Source organism: Herpailurus yagouaroundi, unplaced genomic scaffold (genome assembly GCF_014898765.1).
Source record: "Herpailurus yagouaroundi ecotype Mexico unplaced genomic scaffold, PumYag 246, whole genome shotgun sequence".
Lineage (NCBI taxonomy): Eukaryota > Metazoa > Chordata > Mammalia > Carnivora > Felidae > Herpailurus > Herpailurus yagouaroundi.
Window position 1 is genome coordinate 4,703,023 of NW_024412463.1, and position 14,051 is coordinate 4,717,073.

The 14,051-nt window shown below is 46.9% G+C and overlaps 1 protein-coding gene across 1 annotated transcript; it reads left to right on the forward strand.

The window, feature by feature from the left end:
* The first annotated feature begins 1,069 nt into the window (after positions 1–1,069).
* PFDN4 (prefoldin subunit 4) lies at positions 1,070–13,623 on the forward strand. The gene is made up of 4 exons (XM_040459663.1): positions 1,070–1,295; positions 8,917–9,024; positions 9,861–10,001; positions 13,221–13,623. The coding sequence occupies exons 1-4, from the start codon at positions 1,272–1,274 to the stop codon at positions 13,350–13,352; spliced, it is 405 nt and encodes a 134-aa protein (XP_040315597.1). The 5' UTR covers positions 1,070–1,271; the 3' UTR covers positions 13,353–13,623.
* The last annotated feature ends 428 nt before the right edge of the window (positions 13,624–14,051 follow it).

The following is a 14,051-nucleotide window of genomic DNA, read 5'->3' on the forward strand; positions in this document are numbered from 1 at the left end:
GGCACCACAAGCGTCTTTCTTTTGCCGGTCCAAACAGGTGGGGACAGTCCCCTGCTAGAGAAAGAACCAGAAGCAGAGGTTGGAAATGCTCAAATTTAAGGAAAGGAGAGGAGGCTTAGCAGAAGACTTGAAAGTCCCCGTTTGTATTTACAGAACTGGTTCTCCTGCTGGGAAAGAGATCTGCTTGAAGGATGCCAGGGCTGGGAGAGAAGCGGAATGGAGACCGTGAAATGCAGAGCGAGGCGGAGGGCTTCTGAGCCGGACACAGCCAGTACCATGGTTGCCAGGGGTCAGCCACTGTCCAAGCGGTTGCCCAGATCAAATGACACCCTCCCAGGCCATGAGACTCTCTCTGGCTTGGGGAACACCCCACCACTCAGAGCCCCAGGTACAAAACAGGGGAACACTCCACCACTCAGAGCCCCAGGTACAAAACACTATCGGCTGCTGACCAAGCATGCTTACATCCTTTTTTCTCTCACTTGTTTTCAGAGGCCCATGCCAGTTTCCAGTGATTTTGTATAACTTAAAATGTTACTTATATTAATATAGAATGGGTTTCTTTATTAAGTGAATTAATAAATGTTTTAAAATTCTGTTTTAATTTCAAATATGGTGAATACCGATGAAAATAACCTACATACACAGAAAATCTTTGGGGTCTTCAATAACTTTAGGAGTGTAAAGGAATCCTCACACACACAGAAAAAGAAAAACATTTGGAGGCACAAGCGTCAGGGTACACAGTAATTGCGCAGTAAGTGTTTAATAAATTAATAGTAGTATCTCCTCCTTTACACCAGGGCACGAACGTCTCACATTCTAGACCAAGGTCATTCGTTCTTAGCTCTGTTTAACGCATGCCGGTTTCTTACAAGGTTTGTGGGATTGATGAAAGAGAACTCCCCTTTGGTCCACTCGTGGCCCCGCCCCGGCTCCGCCCCCAGCCCCGTCCGGCCCCGCCCCGCTGCGCGGGGCGCCCCCTGCCGCCCGCCGCGGAACCCTGGGGCCGTTCGCCACACCCCCTAGTTTCTGTCGGCCCACAGGGCGTTGCCTGTGCCTTTAATTGGCATGTACCAAGTCTTTCCAGGATACATTATCTCCCTGAGTCCCAGACGTTAGGAATCACGGGTCGGTGATGCGGTAGGAGGAAATGTGGAGACAGTGTTGTATTTTGGGGGCGCTCTGGGCCGACAGGGAGCTGGAAGCGGCCCCGGGCCGAGGCGCGTCCTTGCGGCCCTCCCCACCGCGCGTCGTAGTCCAGTCCCAAGATGGCGGCCACCATGAAGAAGGCGGTGAGTGGGGCGCTCGGGGTGCGGGATGCTCGGGCGGCCGGCGGAGGTCGGCCTCCGGGGGCCGGGCGCGGGCTGCCTGGGGTGTGCAGCTCTGAGGCCCGGCGTGGGGCCCGAGGCCGAGCCCACCGGCCCTGAGAGCGGCCCCGCGGCGAGGCCTCCCCACGCCCGGCGCCCTGGACGTCTTCCCGGGCCCCCCGGCCGGCCGAGGCGGGGCAGCCGGGCCGGGACCCTTGGGAAGCTCTGGGTCGCCTCTCGCGGTGCTGGGGACGGCCGTGGAGAGCCTGTGGACCCGGCGGCCCACGCCTTGTCCTTGCGGGGGTGAGAAGCCGGAGGTCCCATTGACTGCGGTTGGCCGTCACCGCTGGGCATTTTACCTGGGTTGTCACATTTAACCCTCGCAAGCCCACAAGCGTGGGTGCTGCTGGTACCGTCTTTTGCGCGGAAGGAAGCCGAGGCCCAGAGAGGTGGAGTCACCTGCCCAAGGTCACGCAGCTGTAAGGAGCGGATCAGGACCCTGCATCCCCAGGCAATTTGACCCCAGAGCCCCTGTGTGTAGCCCTGAGCCGCCCGCATCCACACTCGATGTCTCTGTGCTTCCAGGCTAAAACTCTATATATGGAGGATAGACGATAGGCCAGGGCCCAGAAGCCGTCTGTTTATTATCTCTGGTCCTCCCAGCAACTTAGCAAAGACGGTTTCCTCCCATTTTACAGATGGAGAAACATAACAGAGATTAGTGGCCTCAAAATGACTCAGCTAATAAGCAGAGCTGGAGTGCAGACCCAGCCTTTATTCTGTTTTTCCCAAAGCCCACCTTTTATTCTACTAAGCACGCTGAATTCCTGTTCACAGCTTGTAACTCACCGAGTCTACCCAGATGCTTGAAAGTATCTAGATAGAAGACAAATAAAACGGGGAAGGGCAAGGACATAATAACATCTGATCGTTACTGAGGCTTCACTTTTTATTGTGTGCTAGGCACAGCTCTAAGCGAGTTGTATACGTTATTTTAACCTTACACGCTTTTTAGAGAGAGACTGCTTTGCTCCTTATTTTACGGATGAGGCAACTGAAGCATAGAGGCAAAGGTAGGATTTAAATGAGCACAACCATTGTGATTCTAGAGCGTTTTTAACCTCTGTGGTGTCTGATGAGTGTCCCCCGGCTAAAGGGATTTGCTGGCGTCATTCAACTTCAAATTCCTTCGCTCTCCTACTCAGCAATATGCATAGTCTGAGCCAATTGCTTCTATTGTGGGGTGCTAAAACCAGGACCGCCCCAGGCACACCAGGATGAGTTGTGCACTCTATTGGCCTGCCGTCCACAAATTCTTATTGAGTACTACCGGAGTAGGGTTCAGGGTCATGGTGACTCTGGGGAGTCTGAAACTTTGGAAGATTTACTCCACCTCTGTTTTGTATTTAAGTTGGGCGCTTTGTCGGGGCACCTGGATGGTTCAGTTGGTTAAGCGTCTGACTTCTGCTCAGGTTCATGGGTTCGAGTCCCGCGACGGGCTCTGTGCCGACAGCTCGGAGCCTGGAGCCTGCTTTGGACTCTGTGTCTCCCTCTCTTCTGGCCCTCCCCCATTCACGCTCTGTCTCTCGTTCGTCAATAAACGTTAAAAAAAATAAGTAAGTAAATTGGGCGCTTTGTGAGGTATGATCTTTAATTCCATAGGAGATACTAGTTGTAGGCTCTCCCCTCCCCCCCTTGACAGAAGTGGTAACTGCAGCGCGGGGAGATGAAGTAAACGTAGAAAAACGATTTCAACCTTGGACTCGGCAACATTTTTGATTACCAACACATTTTCATGCATTCCGCAAACTTTCTGAGCATGTAATGTGTCACAGTTTCAGTTGGAGGTGATAAACAGCAATAGCAGCAGTGATGTTTTTATCCCCTTATCCTCATAGCCCTTGTAGAACTTCTGTTCTGGGGGAGGGGCAGGCATTACTCAGTAGTCCTCCGGAAAACTGTAAAATTTCCAACTCTGCCAAGACCCATGAGAGAAAGGACTTGTGACATGAGGGCTGGAGGAAGTCAGTTTTGTGAGCAGAGAAGGCTTTCGTGAGAAAGTGTGGTCTAGGCGATGACATAGGAGGGGAAGGGAAAGTTGGAAAGGGATGAGGTGTTGTGGAGGGAGAGCATCACTTGCAGAGACCCTGAGTGTGTTTAGAGAAAGGGTGGCCAGGGAGGCCTGGGCGGCTCGGTTGGTTCAGTGTCCGAACTCTCGATTTCGGCTCAGGTCACGATCTCACGGTTCTTGGGTTCCAGTCCCGCGTTGGGTTCTGCACTGACAGTGCGGAGCCTACTTGGGATTCTCTCCCTCTCTCTCTCTCTGCTTCTCCCTCCTCCCTCTCAAAAATAAATACACTTGAAAAAAGAAAGAAAGAAAGAAAGAAAGAGTGGCTAGAGCAATAGAGAATTGGGGGAGGTCGAGCCAAGATGGTAAATGAACATATCCAGGGGTGGAGGGGTGGCCAGAACGTGAAGGATTTTCTTTGTCTTAGTAAGACTGGCCTGATAGATGCAGCAGCCTCCTGCAGGTGTTTTCCAGTGCTGGGAGCACTCTGGTCGGTGACCTGCGTGTGCAGTGTGGCCGTCTGCCCACCCTGGGATCAAACAGGCATGCCAGTGAGTGAGTGTGAAATATCATAGGGACTGTCCTTTGAATTTAATAAAAACTGCTCACAATTTGGAGTGCTTGACATTTACGTTTACATCCCAACGGGTCACGGCTTTTCTGATGAAAATGTTTAGGTGAGGTGATTCAATCCTCCCCTCTCCAAAGGTCTGCTTTCCAAGACCTGGTTCCTGGCCATCAGCTGGGAACTGAGTGTGTTCGATTTCTGTCTCTGATCCTGAGTACAGATGGCCCCTCCCTGGAGAGGCCATCTTTGACCTCCCTACCTAAAGAAGCCCCCTTCACTCCTTAGCCCCCAACACTTCCAACCCCTGAACTGGTTTACTTTCCCCATCACATGTGTCATTATCATCTAGCATTATCTTGTTCACCTTGCTTTTTGCCCACCTCCTTCACGAGAATGTAAGCTTGCAGGTGTTCAGGAGGGTAGGACTATGGTGGCTCTCTTCACTATGCCCGGCATGTAGGAAACATTTACCACATAGCTGTTAGATACATGACTGTAAGCATGAAAAGTGAATAAAAATAGGAAGCGAAACTCTGTCTTGGGGACTTGGTAGACACCTTTACAAAACAAAAATAAAGGCAGACTGAAATCGGCCAGAATTGCCTTCTAGGTTTTTCGAATACCGATGGACTCACCTGTCAGTGCACATTCTGCTGGTAATAGCCAAACTCGGTGTGGGGCGAGACTGAGTGTGGTTCACTTGCCTCACATAATCCCACAAGATGCTGATTCTCAAGAAGAGGGTCTAGGGAATTTTAATTTCCACTTTTCATCTTCAGTAGTCCTATTTCTCCATGGAGTAGCAGGATTTTCTTCTAGATCCTTGTGTCTTTTTCCTCTGTAATGATTTTTTGGTAAGCATTATTCAGGAAACAGAGCACTTAGCTATCATTTGTTGAAAGGTGATTCTGTCCACAGGCCCTGTGCTAGTTGCTCATTTTATCACTCACGCAAGGTAGGAACCACCTTCCCCATTTTATAGATAACCCTGAGATGGCTACAGAAAATTGACTCATTTGTCCAAGTTCCTGCTTGCTTGGATTTGAATCCATTGTTACTATCTCTGTGGATTTAAATCCATTGTTACCACCACTCTGTGCCGCCTCAAATAAAGCATAACTCCTTCCTCTTTGGGTTCTCATGACTTTGTGAGCAGCAGTGAGTACATCTGGCTTCTCTTAAAGCAGAAGCCCCTAACCTTTGGGGGTGTGAATCCCTTTGAGGATCTGAGGAAAGCTGCGAAGTCCCAGAGGAATGTGCATCCAGTATGTGCCACGCTGCATACAATTTCAGGGGGTAAATGGACTTCCTGGTGTCTGGGGATCTCCAGTGTAGAATTTGCCCCTCCCTGCCACAATGAAGCTTCAAGCAGTGTAGGAGTGTTCTAGAACAGTGAGATGAAAACAGAAGCCACTGCTATTAGTCATGGAAGGTGCTGAGTTCTCACTTTTTGCTGGAAACAGAACTCCCCTGGGTGGCTTACAGATTACACACCGACCTCACGCTGCCTCACTCACCACCTGTAGCCCTTAACGCCGGTGAAAAAAACCACCGTTAAGGAAATGGACTCTAGGCCCCAAGTACATTCTGGGGGCTACTGTGTGGTGAGACCACAATAGGAAGCGCCTGCTTTGGAAAAACAGCCAAATTCCTCCACAACTTTTCAGAAACTGTATGTATGTGAGTCTGATCAAGCATGATTTACATTTAAATTCAGAAACTATATTAGCCTCCATTGTGTGTCAGGCCAGCCCTGTGGTAGTTGCTTTCACGGGAATTACCCCGTGAAAGCCTCAGGATGACAAATGTGTCTATAAATACATATTCACGTTTTCAGGGGCTCAGTGTTTCAACTCCGCAGGCAAGCAGGAACTCTCTAGAATTCTCCGCACCCTGTTTGCTTTGGGAATTGGTAGTTCTCATGTAGGCAAAATAACTTGAAGGCCAAGATAATCTGAATATGGACTTTGCTTCTGCAGTGTAGCCCCGCGTTTCCCAATTTCCATATTCCTAAAAATCATGCACAAAGTTGAATATTCAAAGTTATATGTATTGTGACGGAGAGGATTTGTTCAAGATGTCCTCTGGGTCTCTGATGCTGAGCCTGATGCATGAGAAACTGTGGTGTGGTTAGAGCCCGGGACGGGGAAGGGCTGAGTTCTAGGCTTCTTCCTTGATATTCTGTCCCCTGGGCTCCAGTCTTGCTTGACACAACAGGTTGACTTTCTACCTCTGGAGAAATCAAAGTGCGCACCTCTTGGGGCACCGGGTGGCTCAGTCGATGGTGTCTGACTCTTCGTTTCATCTCAGGTCGTGATCTCACAGCTTGTGGGATGCAGCCCTACCTTGGGCTCTGCACTGATAGCACGGAGCCTGCTGGGGATTCTCTCTTTCTCTGCCTCCTCTGCATGCTTGCACTCTCTCTGTCTCTCTGTCTGTCTGTCTCTCTCTCAAAATTAATAAACAAACATTAAAAACAACAAAAAAAGCATACACCTCTTATGTGACTGGTCATGAGAAACCAGGGAAAAGGATGAGGTGTGGTTGTTGTGAATCCTCACCAAAGAGCAAAAATAATCCTTGCTGAAAGGCCCACGCTCTCCCTCTCTCTCCTTCCCTCTCTCCCCCCTCATTTACCTTGTAACCCAGTGTTCTTATTCCTATTTTATAAATGAGGGGAAACTCTAAGGAGAGTGTGGTATTTAAATTTTTTTTCCTTTTTTTTTTTTTCCTTTTTTTTAACGTATGGTCCTCCTTTGGGAATCTGGTGAAAGTTGAGGACTTCTTGCTGCCTCTTCCAACTGTGCATGATCACGTGCCCACACACATTTTCACCCTTTAATTTCTGAGAGCTCGAGGACCTGTCTGGACCCGGAGTCAACTTACTTGGGTTGAAATCCAGTTCCACCACTTGCTGTGTGACTTTGGGAAAATTACCTACCCTCTCTGTGCCACACTTTCTCCATCTGTAAAATAGTGCTACTTCCTGATGGTCCTACTTGTTAAGATTTATTGGAGGATTAACAGTGATGATAAACTTCAGAAAGTTCTTGGCACACGGTGAGAGCTCAATAAATGTTAGCTATTATTTTTATGATTTTATAGATTGTCATCTAAGTACTCTAATTTTCAAATGTTTTTTTTTTTTTTTAATTTTTTTTCAACGTTTATTTATTTTTGGGACAGAGAGAGACAGAGCATGAACGGGGGAGGGGCAGAGAGAGAGGGAGACACAGAATCGGAAACAGGCTCCAGGCTCCGAGCCATCATCCCAGAGCCCGACGCGGGGCTCGAACTCACGGACCGCGAGATCGTGACCTGGCTGAAGTCGGACGCTTAACCGACTGCGCCACCCAGGCGCCCCTCTAATTTTCAAATTTAATCACTAAATATTTTTAAACGTTTGATTTTAATCATGTTATATATATAGTACATTACACCTCATTCTCTTTTAAAAATTAAAAAAAAAAAAATTTTAATGTTTATTTCTGAGAGAGGGAGACAGGCAGAGCGTGAGTGTGGAGGGGCAGAGAGAGAGGAGATACAGAATCCGAAGCAGGCTCCAGGCTCTGAGCTGTCAGCACAGAGCCCAGTGTAGGGTTCAAACTCACCAACTGTGAGATCATGACCTGAGCCGAAGTTGGATGCTTAACTGACTGAGCCACCCAAGTGCCTCCTTTTTAAAACATTTTTTTAAATGTTTATTTATTTTGAGAGAGATTGTGTGTGTGTGTGTGTGCGCGTGCACATGCATGCACATGCGCATAAGCAGAGGAGGGGCAGAGAGAGAAGGAGAGAGAGAATCCCAGACAGCCTCTGCACTGTCAGTGCAGAGCCTGATGTGGGGCTGGAACTCACAAACCAGTAGGATCATGACCTGCGCTGAAATCAAGAGTCGGACACTTAACCGACTGAGCCACCCAGGTGCCCCTCATTCTTCATTAAGGTATGTAAAAGCTTTTGCATTAAAAGAAACATAATTTGGGGGCACCTGGGTGGCAGTCAGTTAAGTGTCCGACTCTTGATTTCTCATCAGGTCATGACCACATGGTTTGTGAGATCGAGCCTCACATGTGGCTCTGCTCTGACAGTGGAACCTGCTTGGGATTCTCTCTCTCCCTCTCTGTCTGCCCCTCCCCTACTCATGCACACATGCTCGCACCCTCTCTCGCTCTCACTCTCTTTCGCTCTCGCTCGCTTTCAAAATAAGTAAACACTTAAAAAAAATAAAAGAAACATAATTTTTACTCTGTGTGGAATATAGCCACTGAGATGCATAGTAACCTTCTTGCCAGTATGTCATTTGTGCTAAACAGAGACTCAGATTTCTGATAGCCTCAGTAAGCTTAGGCAGGTTTTAAGTCTGAGAGAAGAAACTGGTGTGAGGCATTTGCCAGAGTTCGTTACCACATCATCTTTGCTCTCTGGTTTATCTTGATGACAAATGTTCTAACTCGAGAAATTGTGCTCCAGGCCAAAGTTGGCTGACTTGATTTAGGACTTACTCCTAATTGTTGCTTATATATGAAGTGTTTTTGTAGCTTAGGTGTCATTCTGTAGGATGTCAGAAGAGATCTTAGATGTATGAACAAATCTTTTTTTTTATTCTTCAGAGAGAGAGGGTGTGAGAGGGGTGGGGGGGGCGGGGCGGAGAGAGAGAATCTTAAGCAGGCTCCATGTTTAGCATGGAGCCCAACATGGGGCTCGATCCCACAACCCCGGGCTTTTGACTTGAACCAAAATCAAGAGTCGGACGCTCAACCAGTTGCCCCAGATGTATGAACAAATCTTGAGCTCGTGGAGCAAACAAGTATAACACCTGTGTTTGTGATTTTCTGTACCTCTTGTGGTTCTCGACTGTATGAGGGCAAATGGTTTATTGAGTTGTTTCAGAGTTAATATAAAAAGCCAACCTATACCTTCTCCCTTAAAATTAATTCTACAAAAAATTAAACATTTTTTTTTTTCAGGCTGCAGAAGACGTCAACGTTACTTTTGAAGATCAACAAAAGATAAACAAATTTGCACGGAATACGAGTAGAATCACAGAGCTGAAGGAGGAAATAGAAGTAAAGAAGGTAGTGAAGAAACGTATCTTACTTAAGGAAGGAAAAGTTCTTTAGACTACAGCTTTTAAAACTGAACTCGGTAGTATGTGATTATATTTCCCTGGGCTCTGTGTCGCAGATGACGCGATCCACTCTAGTCAGTTTAAGAAGAAAGACCTCGCTTGAGGGGCGTGTGAGCACTTAGAGGTCGTTGAGGGTATGAGCCGGGGCCGGGGCTCCAGGAGCAGGTCAGGGAACGGCGTCTCCGAGAACGCGGCCGGTGATGGAATCGCTGTTGTTTGCGGCGATCCCGGAACCAGCCGCCTCCCTCCCCAGGGGAAGCTGCCCGGCAGATCACTGGGCTGCCACCCCCGTCCCTGCCTGCGCGACAGGCCCGGGCCCAGCCTCTCCTTGTGGGGCTCTCCGCGCGCGCAAGTCCAGTTCGGGTGCATTTGATTGGTGGAATTTGAGTTATTACCTGCTTTCATCCTATTATCAGGCAAGGCGGCCAAGTGCAGGTTTGTTTCGTTTTTACTCTGCCGAGGGAGGCAGAACTCCCAAAGTGGAAACTCTTAGGGTAGGAGACACTTTGAGTGGCCACGGGTACCCGCTGCCCAGCACCGGTGCGTGTTCTGGAAACACCACTCTGGAAATCGCTAGAGCTCGGTGTGGGAGTTCGCTTTTCAGCGCTTGCTTCCTTATGAAACGCCATCTAAAACTGTGAGAAAGTCTTCGGTTCGTGTAAGAATACCTTTGTGAAAGGATCTCTCCCGGAGCTGGTGTCCCCAGATTAAAATGGGCCGTTGCAACTTCTATCAGGGAATTTTGAGTGCGCTTTTCACGGCTGTTTCCTTTTGTGTGTATAGAAACAACTCCAAAATTTAGAAGATGCCTGTGAGGACATCATGCTTGCGGATGATGATTGCTTAATGATACCCTATCAAATTGGTGATGTTTTCATTAGCCATTCTCAAGAAGAAACACAGGAAATGTTAGAAGAAGCGAAGGTATGTTGAAGTCTCTCCCTGGGCGAGGGAGTCTAGTTCTTTTTTTTTTTTTTAAAATAACTTTATAAGGCAATTTTTTTTATTTTTAAAATTTTTTTTTTTTAACGTTTATTTATTTTTGAGACAGAGAGAGACAGAGCATGAACGGGGGAGGGTCAGAGAGCGAGGGAGACACAGAATCCGAAACAGGCTCCAGGCTCCGAGCCGTCAGCACAGAGCCCGACGCGGGGCTCGAACTCCCGGACCGCGAGATCGTGACCTGAGCTGAAGTCAGGCGCTTAACCGACCGAGCCACCCAGGCGCCCCGAGTCTAGCTCTTAAGTCAGGGTGTGTGTTGCTATACGGACCACATTAATTCCAGGCGTCGGGGAACGGCAGCTGCGAGGGGACGCTCCGGGGGTTCTTCCAGCGTCCCGGGCATGCTCCGAAAGCCTGGCGGGCGTGATTGCGTTCAATGCTAACAAGGGCTCCGAGAAGTAGGGACCACGCATCCCAATTTAGAATTGAGGGGTAGAGGCTGGGGAAGGTCATGGACTCATTCAGGGGGACACGGAGGGAGTGGCCTTTTGACTGCAGAACCCGTGTTCTAACCAACTGTGTGGAAACTGTAGAATATGATAACGGAGACAGCAGCAATCACCCGGAATCCCATTTCCCTGAGATAATCATCCTTAATTAACATTTTCATATAGTTCTTTCATGTTCTCACCTTCTCTTTTCTCTGGGTAGGTTTGCTTCACATTTTGCCCAGTTCTAAATCCGGTTCTATTTAACGTTCCTTTGTCCAGCAGAAAGTCATCGGGGGCCTGCTCTGGGCCAAGCACACATGCTTTAAAAACAACATTTTTGATGACTGTTTCACATCATGCTGGTGGACACTGTCCACTTGTTTCCAGTATCTTCCCACAGACATGTTATAATGAGCATTCTTACACTTGAGGCTTTTTCACATTTAGGAAATTCTTTTAAGGAAATGATCAGACACATGTCATTACTGAGTCAGAGTATGGATTTATTGACACTTAAGCATTGGAGATACGGTATGAAATTAGTTTCCAGTTCACATGCCCTCCACCCGTCTATGAGAAGAACAATCACATTGTGCATATGAGAAGCTGATAGAAATCAAACGTTTCCTAATTCTTCTGAAGTTTGCTTAATCAGTCCAGATATTATTTAAAATGTTAGTCCCCCTTCTTCAAATGTCATAGAAAGCAAAACTTCCTCTGAATTAAACCCACATTTAATAAACCTGTGGGAAGAACCAACCCTTTTACTCTAGAATTTTCCATGCAGAAACACTGATGTCTCCTCTTGGGTTTAAATCTTCTCTTTTGTAGTAAAATTTTATAATTCTGTTCCTTGTTAATCACCCTGAAATAGTCTTGCTGGATGTATTTCAAGATAGTTTATCGTTTGTGTCCACTGCTCTGAACATACTGTCCTCCCTCTCCCCGCAGGTACTGAACCTTTATTTGGTCATTCATACATTCATTCATTCATGCATGCATTCATTCCAGAAGTATTTGTGGACTGCTTACCCTCTATCGGGTTCTGCCATGGAGCAGGGCATGGGGTTTTGGGGGGCGGGGGGTGGAGGGAGGACAGGGAAACCACGAAACATGCCTGGTTCCTGCCTGCACAGAGTGTGTAGTGTAAATGGAAAGAGGAAGTTCAACAAGTCAAACTACTAACGAGCGGGAGGCCGTGTGGGGAGAGAGGCGGCCGGAGGACCGGGTCTGGCGTGGGCATCAGGGCCAGGAGGGGGTCCCTGGCAAAGGGGTGAAGCAGCTCGACAGTAAGTGGGTATTCTCTGGAAAGGAGGACAGGATGTTCCAGACGGATGCGGGGTGGTCGTGTGTGGATGGTCCTAAAACGATCACGGCACAAAAGTACAAGTAAGAGTTTAATTTGCTGGAGATTTGGGAACATCCGAAATCATGGCCATGTCTTGAAGAACTCTGTCAAGTTGAATGAATTGACTTTATTTTAGCAGGGGTCAGCGAACATCCTGTGCGGGGCCGGGCAGCAGGTATCTGAGGCTTTGTGGGCCACCTGGGCCCTGTCGCAGCTGCCATGGGATCAGGGAGTGTCCGTGCACGCCCGTGGCGGTGCTCCAGTAAAGCTGTGCCAACGAGCGTCAGGCTAGATCTGGCCCGGGGACTGGTTTCTGCTCCCCCGGCCCAAGGCAAAGGGGAGCCTTTCGCGGGGGGGGGTTTAAGAAATGTGCGATAATGTGGTAGGGTCTGCGATTTTAAAATAATTTCCTTGCATGTTACAATTTCATTCATGAACTAGGTTTTCTGGGTAGAGGAGTTTCATCTCCTTTCTCTTTCTTACCGCCGTGGTTCTCAGACTTGTAGCAGGCATCGGGGTCACCCAGAGGGCTTGTGGACAATTTCAGTCACCGAAATCCCAAGAATCTCTCCATCAGGAGGCCTGGAGTGCGGCCCCGGAATTTGTTTCCAACAAGTTTCCAAGTGATCCGGGGGCCATACTTTGAGATTCATTGGCCAGATTTCTAAAAGAATAACATTGAAATAGTGCAGGGGAACAAGGGAAGAATGCCCAGTACTGACAGAGTTTCTTGGTCATGTTTAAGGAGAACTCCTTTTTTTTTGATCCTGGCCAGGAAGGAACTTCTCATATTCCATGCATTTCATGTGGGCGGTGCTGATCTGTTTCATGAATGAGGCACCCACTACTGCTGTCTCTCAAAGTCTAGCTCCAGGAGCCTTGCAGTTAGTGAAAATTTCTGCCAGCTTTTGACTATAAGTTGTTCTTCTAAATTACTGGTGGTAGTGTGAATTTCTGTCATTTCTTCTCTTTTCGTAGTTATTTTGGGGGGACGTTGGAAGAGGCTGGGTCAGAAGCGAGGCCTTTGATAAACTGTTTACCAGAAGTGTTTGTAATAGAGGCTCTTCCTTTATTAGGATATGACAATTTAGGAATTAATTTTCTTTTATCCATTTTGTCTCTTAAATCAGCAAAAACTGAGGAAACAGGCTTGATGTATTCTATAATAAGCAAATATAAATCGTGAATTAAAAATAGCTGCATTCAGACTTTTGGTTTAGATTTAATTATCAGTGTCACTTAGCTGCCTATCCAAGTTTAGAAAGTTTTTGACCTAGAAATCTTCCCCTATGGTATTTCATCTACAGACGCTCAGAAACCATCCGTTGAATAGAATTAATTTAAACAACTTATTTTTTCCAGAAAAATTTGCAAGAAGAAATTGACGCCCTAGAAGCCAGAGTGGAATCAATTCAGCGGGTGTTAGCAGATTTGAAAGTTCAGTTATATGCAAAATTCGGGAGCAACATAAACCTCGAAGCTGATGACAGTTAAACATTTTATAATACTTTTTTTTTAATTTGTTTAATAAACTTGAATATTGTTTAAAATGATAATTTCCCTTCTTCAAATGATATGGAGAGCAAAATTTTCTTTTTTTAAAATTTTCATTTATTTAATGGAAACTTGCCTATTTTCACATGTCTTGCTTATTTATTTTATATTTTTAAAAGAAGACAGTATTCATCTATGTATTTTGCATAACGATTCTATCAAGTGTAGGGGCTTTATGTCATGTTATTAAAATTGGTTGAGCAACCTTTCATGTTTCTATATTATTTAGAATATTTGGTGCAATTTTTATTTGTAAGGAAATTCAGCCGTTGGGTCATATTGTTTACATACGTCTCTTCCCGTTTGTATTTGGAGGTGGCTGAAGACTACAGAAAGATCTCGTCCTACGTCCGACTACTAACTTCACCACCGAAACTTTGTCCTCTGCTGAATGTACATATTTCATTTAAATATACGTAGTACATGTCATATCTAGACATGACGTATTTCACGTGTCTGTTATGTATATGTCGGTGTCCTAGACCTTGGTGAAAGAACCAGACGGTGCTGAGACCTGCTGGGGCATGTTGTGCCGCGTACATGGAACAGAATGCCAGAAGTATGTTTCAGAAACCAAGAAACGTACCAGGAGGAAGGACTATTTGGCGTTTTTTGTTTTTTTTTTATTATTATTTTAGA

Excerpts from the sequence above, each read along its gene's own strand:
- PFDN4 (XM_040459663.1), top strand. The coding sequence starts at position 1,272 with ATGGCGGCCACCATGAAGAAGGCG. Across the intron at positions 1,296-8,916 it reads CGGCCACCATGAAGAAGGCG|GCTGCAGAAGACGTCAACGT; the intron begins GTGAGTGGGGCG and ends TTTTTTTTTCAG. Across the intron at positions 9,025-9,860 it reads AGGAAATAGAAGTAAAGAAG|AAACAACTCCAAAATTTAGA; the intron begins GTAGTGAAGAAA and ends TTGTGTGTATAG.